Genomic DNA, 15,647 nt, shown 5'->3' on the forward strand with positions numbered 1-15,647 from the left:
ACTGAATTATGTGGCTTAGCTATTATCCCACTTGCCCTGATGTCTTCCCCATACATTAGGACACATCTCCACCTTCCCAGCATTCCCTCTGCCTACGTCTCTCTCCCTGAGAATATGGGAAACACAGGGAGAGGGAATGAACATAACTTAAGTGTGCCATGGAAGTTTAACTATAGGTTCAAGTGCCGTGACATAAAAAAGGCTGAAAAACATGGCCCTCAACTTGAGGACTGGGTTGTTTTTTTTTTTGTAGAGACAGAGTCTCACTGTACCGCCCTCGGGTAGAGTGCCGTGGCATCACACGGCTCACAGCAACCTCTAACTCTTGGGCTTACACAATTCTCTTGCCTCAGCCTCCCGAGCAGCTGGGACTATAGGCGCCCGCCACATCGCCCGGCTATGTTTTTGTTGTTGTTGCAGTTTTGGCTGGGGCTGGGTTTGAACCCGCCACCCTTGGCATATGGGGCTGGCGCCCTACTCACTGAGCCACAGGTGCCGCCCGGTTGTGTGTTTTTTCATGTTTGCGTCCCTAACACATAACAGTGCCTGGCACTTGTTAGCAATCAGCAAGTCTACCACACACCTGACTAATCTAGTCCTCTTTGTTGATTAAAACCCTAAATCTAAATCAATGCTATTTAAAGTTAAGTTTATGGGTTCCATGTAGCACAGTGGTTATGGCGCCAGCCACGTACACGGAGGCTGGCGGGTTCAAAACTCGCCCGGGCCTGCTAGACTAACAGTGACAACTGCAACAAAAAAAAATAGCCAGGCATTGTGGCAGGCACCTAGTCCCAGCTACTTGGCAGGCTGGGACTTAAGCCCAAAGGTTGGAAGTTGCTGTGAGCTGTGATGCCATTGCACTCTACCCAGGATGACATAGTGAGACTGTCTCAAAAAAAAAAAGAAAGAAAGAAAAGTAGGATGATGATGAGATAGTTTAAGCCAGAATGTATAAACGAAATTCCTCCTTTTTTGAGAAAGTCTTGTTCTGACAGTGTCCAGCTAAATGGACCAAACAATGCTTAGTGATGCAGCTGATTTACATTCTTGTCCTGCTTTGATCTGAACACTTGACAGTCAGATGAAGACTTTTTCACAGAGGTAAGTAAAATACTGAGGCATGGATGGCTAAAATTAACTTTAGGTCTTCATCTGTCTTTGTAACACACAAATATTCATTCACAGACAACCAAATAAAGAGATTGACAATACAGGGACCTGTTTTCACTGGTAAAAAACAAATGAAGACACAGTACACTTAAAAAGTTTTTAAAAGCCAAGACGCATTAAAAAAAACCTAAGAAATTTTTAATCAGAATTTTTTTTCCTTTTTGAAACAGGACAAGTAACAGATTACATCAAACGTCAGAACTTCTCAAATGCCTGGTTATTATACACATTCCCATCTGTCTTGCAGGAAGGGATCTTGGTCAGCTTAACAGTTTCAGGTAAAATAAGCTGCATAATAGTATATATTACAATAATAAATGTACAATGTTTACATGAAATAGGTTTCAGAAGCAAGGAAGAAGCAAGGAAGACGCATTTGCGTCAAAAGGCGGCCTCGTAAAATGCCACGACTGGTTTTTACATTCACTCTTGCAACAGGTTACAAGATGTGGCCACTGAGCTCAGAGAAATCACTAGGACGCACATAAAATACAGAAAGGTGGGTTACTTCATATATTATATATATTTATATTTTCACACATTAGCATCTGAGACATAAACTGAGAATTTTAAATTTATTCTCTTCAGATAACAAACCATTTTTTTATTCTTCATAAACACGGTGCCCACAAAAGCACATGGGTAAGGCACGGCCGGGCTTCCTGCTACAGAACAGTGCGCATCGTGTTTGCTTAGCCAGAAACGTGCATTATCTGTGCAAGTTCATGCTGCAAACCCCACACATTTACCACAAACTAAAAGGAAAACTGAACTTTAAACAAAATAAAAATTGGTTCAACCCCAGTTGTTTCACATATTCATTTGGCCCAACAATCAAGTTAATTTTTTAAAAGCCAACTGCTAGATTACTAGTCAATTTTGCTCAGCAACTATTTTAATCTGAAATCATAAACAATAATAAAGTAACTTTACTAAAACAAATTAAATACTGAGGCACAAAGTAACAGTCACTTGTGCCTTTACTATATTGCAAACTTTTATGACCCAAATTGCAAGTATAATTTGTCAAATACATGTTTTGCTGCAACAATGTGCCTGCGAGGACTCTGATCGCTAACAAGGGCTCTAACATTTCATTAAATTATAAATAGACCAGGGAAATTACTTAATCCCAACAGTACTATGTCAAGAGCCCCAGTATTTATAATAAATACAGCTTTTCACAAAATATTTTTCCAACATCTGCCAATTTCTTCTTTATTGCTCACATGAATTTAAATCCATTACAACTGGCATCACAACATTCACACAAAATCATACTGAGACTTTTTTTATATAAAACCTATAAAAGATACTTTAAGCTTGTATCTAATACTTCCAGGTGTTCGGCTGTGTAATCTATGTGATAGTGCAGCCACATGTATACGTGTGAGCTGTATACATATGTACACACACACAGAGACATATATACACACACATTAGATTATGAATAAAATAGAAAGCTTATTTTACTGCTTTAATGCAGACATCCTCACAAGACTGCTTTCACCACCACCAGCATTTATACATATATACAGAAGCCAGTTTAGTACATGTTCATTCACTGACACGCAATGTGACCACTAAACCCAAATTATTAATTTTCCCATATTTCCAACTGTAGCAAATGAATTTCTTACAGGCAAAAGAAACCTAGGGTTAAATGGAGAAATGAACAGTTTTACCACATTAGGGTAAGAACAATGCAGGTGACTGCATACAAAAATTCACAACATCAGTTCACAAGAAATCATGGAAATACAAGAAGCCTCTTCACCATGCTTTTGTGTGGTTATCCAAACACTTCTTGGTGCAAAAATACAACCACCGTATCTGAAAATGCTTAATAAAGTCAGTGTTCCTCATGCAAAACTTTAAATGCATTGGTTTAACTGAGCTCCAAAAACTGAATGAAACAACTATTCTACCTACTCAGCATTGGGGCTTCACTGCTAAATCCCTTTGAACCTTAAGATTTCTGGAACATGTTCAAAGCTGTATTTCATCAATAAAAATATTACATACAAAAAGCATTTTAAAAGGAAGACAAAAAGCCAACCAGGAATTTTCCTATTGTAAATAACAGTCTTAGGAGAGGAAGAACATCTTCTCAGGAACCTCCTTGAGAAGTGGCGGGGCCGGTCCGCAGGCGGAGGTGAGACAGGGAGCTCATGTGCTTATTTGACGGCTTCAAGGGAGTGTTGCAAGAAAGCGCCTGTGGAAAGCGATGGTGGTATCTATCTAGTCGTAAATATTTTACTGTTACCAATTTCCCTGTTGTAAGATAAAAATAATATTTTAGATCTATAAAAATGTGTTTAATATTTACAGAAAATTAACTGTGGTAAAAGACACATGAACAGAAAACACAAAATCATTTAAAATTAGTACTCAAAAAATGCTAACCTAAAATTTATTAATACAAAATCTAGCATAGTTTAACACTAAACCATAATAATCTTTACCAAATGTCTGTAATACTCAAATTCCTTACCATCAAACCAAGAGCCATGCAATGCCTTAAAAGCTTTTCCAGCATATTCTGGGGACAGACATTTAACATATACACAACCCTGTGACATTTAAAAAGAAAAGAAATAGTCTTAGTTTAATAGCAACAAATCGAAAACATGGAATTCAATACTAAAAGTTACTTTACCTCACGTGAATTTTTGTCTACCGCAATATGAACAATGCCATCATTATCACTGCATTTTTCTAGAATTGCTTCTTGGATTGCCAAATGCCACTGATCACCTATTTCCCTAAAAATTAACAAAAACAAAAATCAATACCCATATTCCTGCTCAGTAAAACGTCTTCATTATCTCTTCCATCACAACAACAATATCCTACTAAAATAAGGATAGTTTAAGAACCACTTATCATTAAAATTAGCAGTAAATAACTCTTGTTAACCAGTAGCATGTGGATTAAAAAAAAAAAATCCCAGAGTTCAGAAGTGTCAGCCCTTCCCTCTCTCACCTTCTGTCCTTCTGTGAGAGGGCAGATGGCCAAGGCCTGGAGGACCAGCCCAGCACAGAAGAAAAGGTTAAGTCACTCTGATGCTTAAAATTCTATGTACTTGCACTAACTTGCTTTTCTTTCTAGCGTTAATAAACACTTTCATTAAAGTTAAATATTAGTTAAATATAAAGTTAAATATTATTTTCTTTGATTTTAATGACATTTTTGTATTCTTGAACTTAAATTCTTTGTAAACACCATATTCTGAAATTCCCTTTTCCAAAATAATGACATAGGACAAACATTTTGGCTGTCACTTTACTATAATGTCAGCTTTAAGATTTTCTGCGATAGTCATGCACATTTATCTGATGTGTGAGGCAGATGGTGGGGCAGAGGTTACGGATGCAGCCTTACTTTAGGCTGTCAGTCTTTACCTTAGGTCATAGAACACTGGGATGACATTTATTTGCTGACTCCTGATGCATGAGGTAAGATTCCCAATAAAGAAACGAACCCTCATACTACGAATTGTTTCTATCTCTGCAAATTAGAGGGGTGTGTACTGACAGTGCTCCCCTAAATTTCCAATTTGCTTATAATCATTTATCTGGAATCTCATATCAAAACTTTTTTAAATGAATGAGTCATTAAATGGGACATAGGAATATTTCATACGTAATGCGATTTTTACTTTCAGGATTTTCCTTTAAAAAAAAAAAAAAAAAAACAGGCCGGGCATGGTGGCTCACGCCTGTAGTCCCAGCGCTGTGGAAGGCCAAAGCTGGTGTATTGCTTGAGCTCAGAGGTTTGAGACCAGTATGAGCAGCAGTGAGCCAGAGTAAGACCTCGTCTCTACTAACATCAAAAACAGCCAGACATTGTGGTGGGCATCTGTAATCCCAGCTACTGGGGAGGCAATAGGACAGAGCATCGCCAGAAGCAGCATTGAAAAAAAGAAGAAAGAAAATGAACCCTCCCCCAAAAAAAGAATACTTCAAACGAAGAAGAATGAATGAGAAAGCTGAAATTAAAAATAATAAAAAAAAAAAATACAAAAAACAGAACTTGCAGGGTATGGTGGCTCACACCTGTAATCCCAGCACACTGGGAGGTGGAGACAGGGAGATTGCCTGAGCTCAGGAATTCAGAAGCCAGCCTGAGCAAAAGCAAATCTCTAAAAGAGCAAGAGCTGTCTCTAAAAAACAGCCGGGCATTGTGGCAGGGGCCTGTAGTCTCAGCTACTTGGGAGGCTGAGGCAGGAGGATCACTTGAGCCCAGGAGTTTGAGGTTGCTGTGAGCTGTGATGCTGTGGCACTCTACCAAAGGAGTCAAGAGAGACTCTGCCTCAAAAAATAAATAAATACATAAACAAACAAACAAACCAGGATTTGATCTGTAACACAATTGGATAGATAAGCAATGGGTTCTAGGAGGTTAATTCTAAAAATTATTGCAGTTTGTATGTGAAATATTAAGGATTCTAAGGCAGTAACTTTTGAGTGTACTATTTATTCTCTGAATGTGTGTGCTGCTGTAATAAGATAGTGAGAAAAGTTCCTCAACTGTTACACTGACTAGCAGGCACAACTTACAGAGAAGTGTGTACAACTTTGTGGGGAATTCTATATAATGAGAGAATAGAAATGTTTAAGGAGCAGATATTTGTATCTATATTGCCCACTGATATAAAAATGCTGGCAGTTATGCATAAGATGACTTAATGAAGGGCACTGTCTCAAGCATGTATCTGGTATAAGGATTCATAGTGAATATAAACATTTATGGGAAGTATTTTTTTTTTAAATGAAAATCTTACAAAACTTTATCCATTGGTTATCTTTTGGTGAAATCTTCATTTAAAATTTAACAAAAGAGAAGAAAAAACCTAACATTCCTGTAGTTAAAGATTCAGAAGGAAAAGTGATCTTCAATTACAAACACAGCATTACGAAATTATCATGCTTTTTTCAGCCAAATATTCCAAATAAGAATCACATACACCCTGGTCATAATACTTACATAACTGGATCAAACATATTTCGAATCTTTAGACACGGTGTCAAACTATTTGGCGGTGAATTTCTTCTGTCTAAATGAAATGCTACAAAAAACAAATGAGCTTTACTATTTGCCATTGTTTCATTTTGCTGAAAGGTATTCAGTCATTCACTTCAATTAAAAATTATTCACCATGTGCTGTTCCTATGACCCAGACTCTTAGTGTCAGGGGTTAAGGTGAAGAAGACACACTCATTGCTATCACAGAGTTCACAGTTTAGAGGGAGAAATGAATGATGAGAACAGTGCCACCCACGAGATTAAAATAGTGCAAGTCCTAAGAAACTTGAGTACAGGAAGCTATAAAAACCCAACATGATCACATGAAATAAGACTTCCCTAAAAAAGTGAAATTTATGCTGTAAATGAAGCATAAAAATTATTAGCAAGGCAAAGAGGAGTACAAAGAACAATTCAAGTAGAGACGGCTCGTACACAGCTCCTCAGCAAGGGGGAGGTTGGAATATTCAGGTAACCACAAGACAGCCAGTGTGGACGGAGGGGCAAGAATAGAAAGATGTCAGATTATTTAGCACAATGTGAGCCACATGAAAGTATCTGGACATTATCATAACAGTAATAGAAAGCCACTCAAGTATTTTAAGGAACAGAATAATATGATGAGATATGCCTTTTAAAACTAAAAATATTTTAAATAGATTGTTATATGGAAACTCAGTTAGGTAGAAGCAAATGGGAATGAAAGACCAGTCAGAAGGTTACTATGGGCGTCTAAGACGACAACGGTGATGTGGGGGAGCCCGTGCACGGGTGCAGACGCACAGTGAACAGAATCAGGACGTATTATGAACAGACTTGACAGTGGAGTATGCAGGAGAGAGTAAGAAAGACTCCTGCGTTCATGGCAAAACCAACTGCAGAAGGGCATCACCAACCAGACTAGGAACACTACAGAAGTCAGTTTGCAAAGAAAACACATTGAATTTGCATACATGTCGATTCTATGGTACCAATCTCCCCAGAGAGAAGACAAGTATACAGTGGGGTACAAAAATCTGGAAACAAAAACAGAAGTTATCGACACATATGCAAACCTCCATAGCTGGCCTCCTCACATGGACCTAATTGTCACAGACCGGACATGCACCACATGTATGTGTCAATACAGGAGGCCTAGTTCCTTATGGTGACCAGCTTGTTACCATCCCTTGGGTGGTCAACTTACAGAGGTTCTACTGTATGTTAAATTAAGTCACAGCATTAGATCACCTAGGGAGAGAAAGTAGAATGAGAAAAAAAGATGGACTTGAGAGAAACTCTAATACCTAGAGGTCCAGAAAATAGAGGAAAAATGTAGAAAAGAAGATTGAAAAAAGGTCAGAAGTAGGAGAAAAACCACAAGAAAGTGGCATCTCCAAATCCAAACGAAGAAAGTTTGAAGGAGGGCTCAACTGTCAAACGTTGCTAAGAGGTAAGTAAAATGAGGAATTCAGTTTTGAGTTTCACAGGTCCTCTATCGTGTAGAGGGAATTGTTAGTATAATCTTTCCATTATTTTTACATCAGGATTAAAGAAGGCTATTATGCAAGCTTTTTGAAAATGAAAATTAATTGGAGAAAAAAAGGATTGAATTTTTAAATTGCAATTCCAAAACAATTTACTTAACTCTTTCACAATAAACATCCTTTTGTAGAAAAAAGAAGTTACTGTTTACAATTTTCTATATTTTCTGCTTTCCTAAGTGGTAAAGGTTTGGGTACATGAGGCAGCCAGTCTCCAAAGCCCTGTACATATGCCTATATGTTTTAAAACCATGCAGGCCATTAAGAAAACCTTGGAAAGATACCTACACAAGTTACTTGGCAGAAAGAACATGCAAGGGGAGGGGTCTTGGCAAGAGAGAGGAGGAAACTATTAAAAATTGGGAAAAGGTAGTTTAAAAGTTATGATCCTATTTATATAAGTAATTTATTTTATATTTATGTTGTGTACATACAACAAATTATATGACTTATTTAAAGAAATTAGATTTAAAAAAATGCAGTCAGGATCTATAATACTAAGTGGCATTAAGCAAAAAGGGCAAGATCCAAGGAATGCTAATTTTTATCAGAGGAGAGACAAGGCATTCACATTTGCATTAGCAGAGACAGAAGCACAGGAGGACATGGAGGACACTGACTCCTTTAGTGGAGGGGAGGGGCCTGGAAAGGAGCTTGGACACCATACACTTTTGAACTGTACTGTTTCATTTGATTAAATATATATGACTTTTGGCTTTTTGAATAATCAGAAGAAAATTAAATTACTTTTGTTTAAAAATACATATCTTGGCTCACCAGCTAGGGTGCCAGCCACATACACCAGAGCTGGCGGGTTTGAATCCAGCCTGGGGCCTGCCAAACAATGACAACTACAACCAAAAAATAGCCGGGCGTTGTGGCAGGTGCCTGTAGTCCCAGCTACTTGGGAGACTGAGCCAAGAGAATCACCTAAGCACAGGAGTTGGAGGTTGTGAGCTGTGACGCCAGGGCACTCTACCAAGGGCAACATAGTAAGACTGTCTCATAAAAAAAAAAAAATCATACCTTGACCTTGCCATACTTTAGAAGGTATGACTAATATCTTGTCACAAGATGCAGAGGGCTGGATCCACCGCCAAACCAGGAAGTCAGCCCCGCCTACCCTCCGCGTTTCTGTACGAACTCTAGACTCGTTAGCGGCGAGGAAGTCGACAGCTCTGTCCCAGACTTTGTTCATTTTTTTCCTATCAAGTGAACAAAGTGACAAATTTACTATCATCCTGGCCTGTCATCTTTTTGAAATACTAGCAACTAAAAATGATGGTTATTATTAAGTCTAGCTATTCTTATCACTATTTGAGTTTGTTCAAAAAAGATTTAGGTGCCAGAGGTAGAACATGAGCATGTGTATTCTCTTCACCTTCCCCTCGACAAAAAATTACGATGTGGTCCGTGAGTGTGATGTGGTTGCTGGGGGCTAAGAACACTACTTCAGGACATGGCATCATCTTTTACTTTCATCATGTTATTTTTAACTGTTTATTTTAAAGCTTCATTGATAGCAAAGCAGTACTTAAAAACGTTAGTAAAAAACGGCTACTGTCTCTGTCTCTTTAATAACATGAAAGGAAAGGAAATGAGATGGAGACTAACAAGAAATAGCAAAGAAAGTCTAACAATCGGAATGACTCAGAAATTCAGTTATTATGCCAAACAGTCAGGAGGCTAACTACAGAGAACTTGGGGAGAAAAGAGAGTATGCAGTGTAACACCAAAAACAGCCTGTACAGTAAAGCGGGTCTAAGGAAGGAGAGTCATAACCCTCAGTGTAATTTTCAATACTGCAGAAGACACCTACATTCTGATTTACTCCAAGTCATGACGCTTTGAACACACCTGTCATGAGGCTGTATTAGGGAATCGCGCACATGTGGGATGGGCATGTAAGGCTGCAAATCTTTATTTTCCTGGCAAGCTTCATTATGACTTCGTAAAACATCTGAAAAGAAACCAGGTTAATGAATGAGTGCTCTCTGGAGATCATGCTGCGGTTTACCACACGGCGACCGTTGTGGGAACACCGTACCTATGATCTTCACCACCAGGTCGTACATCTGCCTCGTCTCCTCCTCCTCCTTAGTCCAGCGATATTTCATGTAACGCAGAACAACACAAACCATCACTACACCTGCAACGTTCATTACTTTGTTTTAAAAAGTGTGGTTGATAACATTCAATAATACTGCAGTTCCTACAGTGATTATTTTAATTGTCATAATAAAATAATGCTATGACCCTTTAAAAGGTTGAATTAGCTATATAATAAAAACTATGTAAGAAAAATTTAATACTAAACATTTTCCAGAGTTTCAGTTCTCTCTAGGAAAAAAATCTTTCTTCCATTAAAATGTTGACAATTGAACATTTAAATTCTAACTATTTACTACTTTTAAACAAAATATAACTGTTTCACAAACTATTTTCCTTGATAGCTAAACTACTAGAAAAGTGTGCCTTGTGAGACTAAACATATTAAATGTTACTTTAAGTAAATGAAAGGACTAGGAAAGAAAAAAGGAATGAATACTTCCTAAATTCCTATTATTGATCAAAAAAAAAACCCCTATTGTACAGTGTCCTCAATGAAAACATTAACTCACATATAATAAAGTTTTACTCCCACCTCTTCTTATACACCTATTACTGTCTTCTAAGCCCTTAGACTGAAAGCAACTTTATTATATTTAGTGAAGATTTCTGTATGCAATTTACATACCCACAATCACAAAAGTGAATTCTCAATTCCTGCAGTTAGTGAAATAGGTAAACAGAAAAGTTCTAGACTGCAATTTATCTCCACTATCGTCTCGACTTACCTAAGCATAACAACAATAACCTGTGGGTTACAGTAATAAAAGCACGTCGGAAACGACACCAGAAAGACATCTGTGGCCTTGTGGACTGCAAAAACTGCACATCAGTTATATTTGTCAATTCTTCCTCAGGGCCAAAACCAACACACCTATTTAAAAACAACGAAGGTAAACTTTAAAGTCAAAATCATTTCTCACAGAACAAAGTGGTCAAGGTAGAAGTCAAATCCTTTACCTTATTCCAACATCTTTCCCATTCTCAAAGATCCACTGCAATGAGGTGTTAAATACATTCTCATATTCGGGACCCAGATCCTAGTAAGAAAAAGAGAGAAAATAACTATTTTTATGTATGTATGTCCATGTGCTTTGGAAACAGAATCTCACTCTGTCACCCAGGCTGGAGCATGTTGGTAGAATCATAGCTCAGTGTGATCTCAAACTCCTGGGCTCATGCAATCTTCCCATCTCTGCCTCCCCAGTAGCTAAGACAATAGGCAAATGCCACTACACTCAGCTAATTTTGAAATATTTTCTGTAGAGATGGGGTCTCACTATGTTGCCCAAGCTGGTCTCAAATGATCCTCTCCTGTGTCAGCCTCCCAATGTGCTGGGAATGCAGGTATGAGCCACCATACCTGGCCTCCTAATTATTCTTAATAATTCACTTTCACTTGACTCTTTGTAAGATGTCCCATAAATAACACACTATAACATCTCAATTTTAACTATGTAGCAAACATAATAAAAATATATTATTCATTACAGAAAAATCGAAGAAAGTGAGAAAAGTCAGCATTTTCCCATACTCTATATCATCACTGCTTTTTTGTTTTGTTTTTTTGAGGCAGAGTCTCTTCTGGTTGTCCCGGGTAGAGTGCTGTGCATTATAGCTCACAGCAACCTCAAACTCTTGGGCTCAAGCGATTTTCTTACCTCGGCCTCCCTAGTAGCTGGGGCTACAGGCAACCGCCACAACGCTCGGCTATTGTTTTTTTAGAGACCAGGTCTCACTCTGGCTCAGGCAATCTGCCCACCTCTTATTATAGGGGGGATTATAGGCGTGAGCCCCCATACCTGGCAGTATTACCACTGTTAATATTTTGCTATGTTTTCTTTTTGTTTTTTTTTACTAATATATATTTATAGATTTGGGGGTTCTTTTTACTTAATAGTTTTTAAGTGCCATCGTGAACTAATCAAATCTTTTTAATCACATCTTTTTCCAGATGAACAAAAGACAAACTATTCAGATATGGGTGTTTAACAGATATTTTCTCAATATATGAATGCATATAAACTCATAACCTGTTACCAATGATAAAATTCAAGCATTCAACTGAAAAGGAGAATTCTGAAAAGCCTGCATTTATCTGTGTAATCTTGACAGCTTCATAATACTCGGAAGACCTTTCTGGTGAGATTTCTGGGATATTAACAAATGTGACTTTTTCACATGGCACGATTACGTGCAACAATTGGAAAATCTGCAGTAAGTCGGCAGACCAAAATTCTTCAAAGGACCAATGCATAACGTTATAAAAACACACGTAGGTAAAGACCCATTCAAAGTGCAAAACAGAACAAAGGACTTCGTGAGACAGAATACAAAAAGTTCACTACTGTGGTTACACCTTCCATACTGCAAATAACCTTTAGGAAACTAATAACTGGTAGAGTTTTGGAACATTTACAATGATCTGAAAAGACGATTATAAACTTTCCCATTGTGACTACATATTGGTATAAGGCTGAATTTTCTTCACGTACTTCAATCAAAACACTATCCCAACAGGCTGAATACAGAAGGAAAATCCAGCTGTCTTTTGTGAAGGGAGACTTTATTAAAGAGATTTGCAAAATTTAAAACAAAGCCACTCTTCTCATTAAAAGTTTTCATTATGGAAAATAGTTTTTTTCATAAAAATACATTATTTATGCTAACATATTATGGGTTCAACATTCTTATTTTAAATTAATAAGTAAATTAAACATTTTTCAGTTTTAACCTCTAACATAAATACATACTAGGTCAGCCAATCAAGTTTGTGAACTCATCCTAAAAAATGTACAACAAACCTCAATTCTGACATATCACTACGGTCACCTTCAAAGTAATCCCCTTGGGGGAGGTGCCTGTGGCTCAGTGAGTAAATGTGAGTAGGGCCACATTTACCAAGGGTGGCAGGTTCGAATCCAGCCTTCCCAAACTGCAACAAAAAAATAGCCGGGCATGGTGGCGGGCACCTGTAGTCCTAGTTACTCAGGAGGCTAAGGCAAGCCAGGGGTCCTCAAACTTTTTAAACGGGGCCAGTTCACTGTCCCTCAGACCGTTGGAGGGCCGGACTGTAGTTTAAAAAAAAAACTATGAACAAATTCCTATGCACACTGCACAGAACAAATACAATCACACTGTCTCATGAAACCCGCGGGCCGTAGTTTGAGCCCAAGAGCTGCAGGTTGCTATAAGCTGTGACGCCACGGCACTCTACCCAGGGCAATTAAGTGAGAAAAAAACAAAGTACTCCCCTTGGGAAGCGAACATAACATACCATCAGCGCTTAGTCTACCCCTCCAAATAATTTTAGAAGACTTTTTCTGGAATAAGCATCAGAGCTGTCCTTGTAGGAAGTCTGACAATTAAGTCCACAAACTTGTCCCAGAAAAATGGCTTAGAAAGGTGGACTAGGCGCTGGTGTGGTGCACGGCTTCAAAAGAGGAGCACTGAGGGTGACTGCGGTGATGGTCAGCAGTGAGGTGTGCGGTGAGGAGCACTGAGGGTGACTGCGGTGACGGTCAGCAGTGAGGTGTGCGGCGAGGAGCACTGAGGGTGACTGCGGTGACGGTCAGCAGTGAGGTGTGCGGCGAGGAGCACTGAGGGTGACTGCGGTGACGGTCAGCAGTGAGGTGTGCGGTGAGGAGCACTGAGGATGACTGCGGTGATGGTCAGCAGTGAGGTGTGCACTTTTTCTAGGATTAGTTTCTGAACTTAATTGTCCAAACTTGTATTTATAACATATATTTACATTAAAGAAATGTGTTTAAAATATAAATACACACATTAATATGTACATTTCCCACATACAAAGCCATTTAAGGTCTTCAGTAATAACAGAAAACTAAAAAGTTTGAGGACTTCTCTGTATAAGTAGGCATGTATTTTTTAAACTAAAATTTGAAAAATAGAAGTGGTATTTATATATACTATTGTTCTATTCCCTTTTTTCATGTAATGAAGTGTTGTGCTTATTAACAGATGTGGAAACCCCTCTCTTTACAGCAGAATGGTACCCACTATGTGGCTGTCCTACAGCCTTCAGGCAAACCCCTTTAAGGAACATTTAGAATACATCAACTTACTAATACCAATATACCAAGCATACTACTACTACTATACACATCCTCAAAATGTACTTGTTCAAACACATACTTGCCGAGGGTGAATAAGTGCCCGGCACTATTCTAGACACCAGAGGTGCAGCACAAAACAGTCAGAACTCCCTGTCCTCACAGAACTTACCATCTACTAGAAAGTTACGTCTTTACGTATGTTTTGAAGTATAAAGAATGAATTTTTTAAAGTATAAAAAGAATTTTATAAGAAATGGCTACCGCATTTTATTGATTCTCCAATAGCATTATAAGGTTTTCATTTGACCTGCTTACTTCCTAATATGTAACTGGTAAGTTACTTTAATATGTCAAATTTACAAATGTAAAAATAAACGTTTTACAGAACAGAACTAATCTTGATAGGCATCATCATAACTCAGGAAACTACTACAGGAAATTTTAAGACAGATTTTTAAAAAGATAACCATGGACCATCTATTAATTTTTTTAAAAACAAGTGTGATTGGCTTGGGGCCTGTAGCTCAAGCGGCTAGGGCGCCAGCCATGTATATGGGAGCTGACAGGTTCAAATCCAGCCCAGGCCTGCCAAACAACAACAACTGAAAAATCGCCAGGTATAGTGGCGGGCGCCTGTAGTCCCAGCTACTCGGGAGGCTGAGGCAAGAGAATCGCTTAAGCCCAAGACTTTGAGGTTGCTGTGAGCTGTGACACCATGGTACTCTACCAAGGATGACATAATGAAACTGTCTCAAAAAAAAAAAAAAAATCAATGGTATAAATACGCTGCATTTTCTTGTGTTCCTATACACCTTTCAGCTTACATTATTATGATTTGCAAAATATAACATGCTTTGCATGACTATATATTCTATGAGACTAGTATCTTCTAGTCTTTGAAGATAACTATAAACATAAGCTTCAGACAGTATAAAATTAAATCCTCAAATTTATTAGTTGTAAATTTAAATATGAAAATTTTAGGAAGCTGAAGACATTATACATAGCGTCACTGTCCTCACTAATTAACCTTTATAAAAATTTATACATGGTTCAAATTAACATGAACACCTGCCACTCCAAAAAGCTACGCATGAAGAGAAACAAAACTTAAAACGTCTGGTTACAAATCCTAGGGGTGGTCGGGTGTAACGGCTTACATATGTGACCCTAGCACTCTGGGAGCCTGAGGCTGAAGGACTGCCTAAGGCCAGGAGTCTGAGACTAGCCCGGGCAACACAGAGAAACCCCATCTCCACAAAACAAAACAAAACAAAACAAATCAGCCAGGCACCTGTAGCCCTACGGGGAAGGCTAAGGCAGAAGGACGGGTTGAGCCCAGAAGTTCCAGGTTACAGTGTGTGATGACTGATGCCACTGGACTCCAGCCTGGGTGACAGAGTGAGACGTTATCTCCAAAACAAAACAAAATAAAAGGTAAGAAAAGAGTGGTGTTTTTCCATTTTCTATTTTCCAGTGCCATGTTAATATCACTTGACATCAACTCACCAGCTGGAATTCAACATGAAATCTTCACTTTCTGGATAAACATTCTCAAAAAAATTTATAATTCATTTAAAATCTCATGAAGAGTTCAATGGGTATTGAGTTCTGTAATATTATAAACGGAAGTTTTCTTGTTTTGTTTGTTTTTTGTTTTTTTTTTTGTTTTTAAGACAGAGTCTTCCTACGTCACCCTTGGTAGGGTGCAGTGACGTCACAGCTCACGGCAACCTCA

General features: G+C 38.3%; 1 protein-coding gene across 1 annotated transcript in view; it reads right to left on the reverse strand.

Annotated features, from left to right (window-relative positions):
- Positions 1 to 1,294: 1,294 nt before the first annotated feature.
- Positions 1,295 to 15,647, reverse strand: part of LEMD3 (LEM domain containing 3) — a 78,439-nt gene continuing 64,086 nt past the window's right edge. The window contains exons 5-13 of the mRNA XM_053555594.1: positions 10,794 to 10,873; positions 10,562 to 10,707; positions 9,772 to 9,873; positions 9,582 to 9,684; positions 8,751 to 8,929; positions 6,163 to 6,244; positions 3,833 to 3,938; positions 3,668 to 3,746; positions 1,295 to 3,447 (exon numbers count right to left, since the gene is read on the reverse strand). Of these exons, the coding sequence (XP_053411569.1) occupies positions 3,284 to 3,447; positions 3,668 to 3,746; positions 3,833 to 3,938; positions 6,163 to 6,244; positions 8,751 to 8,929; positions 9,582 to 9,684; positions 9,772 to 9,873; positions 10,562 to 10,707; positions 10,794 to 10,873 (1,041 nt within the window). The 3' untranslated portion in view covers positions 1,295 to 3,283. The remainder of the gene's footprint in view (positions 3,448 to 3,667; positions 3,747 to 3,832; positions 3,939 to 6,162; positions 6,245 to 8,750; positions 8,930 to 9,581; positions 9,685 to 9,771; positions 9,874 to 10,561; positions 10,708 to 10,793; positions 10,874 to 15,647) is intronic.

The sequence above is a fragment of the Nycticebus coucang genome, chromosome 12, assembly GCF_027406575.1.
Source record: "Nycticebus coucang isolate mNycCou1 chromosome 12, mNycCou1.pri, whole genome shotgun sequence".
NCBI lineage: Eukaryota > Metazoa > Chordata > Mammalia > Primates > Lorisidae > Nycticebus > Nycticebus coucang.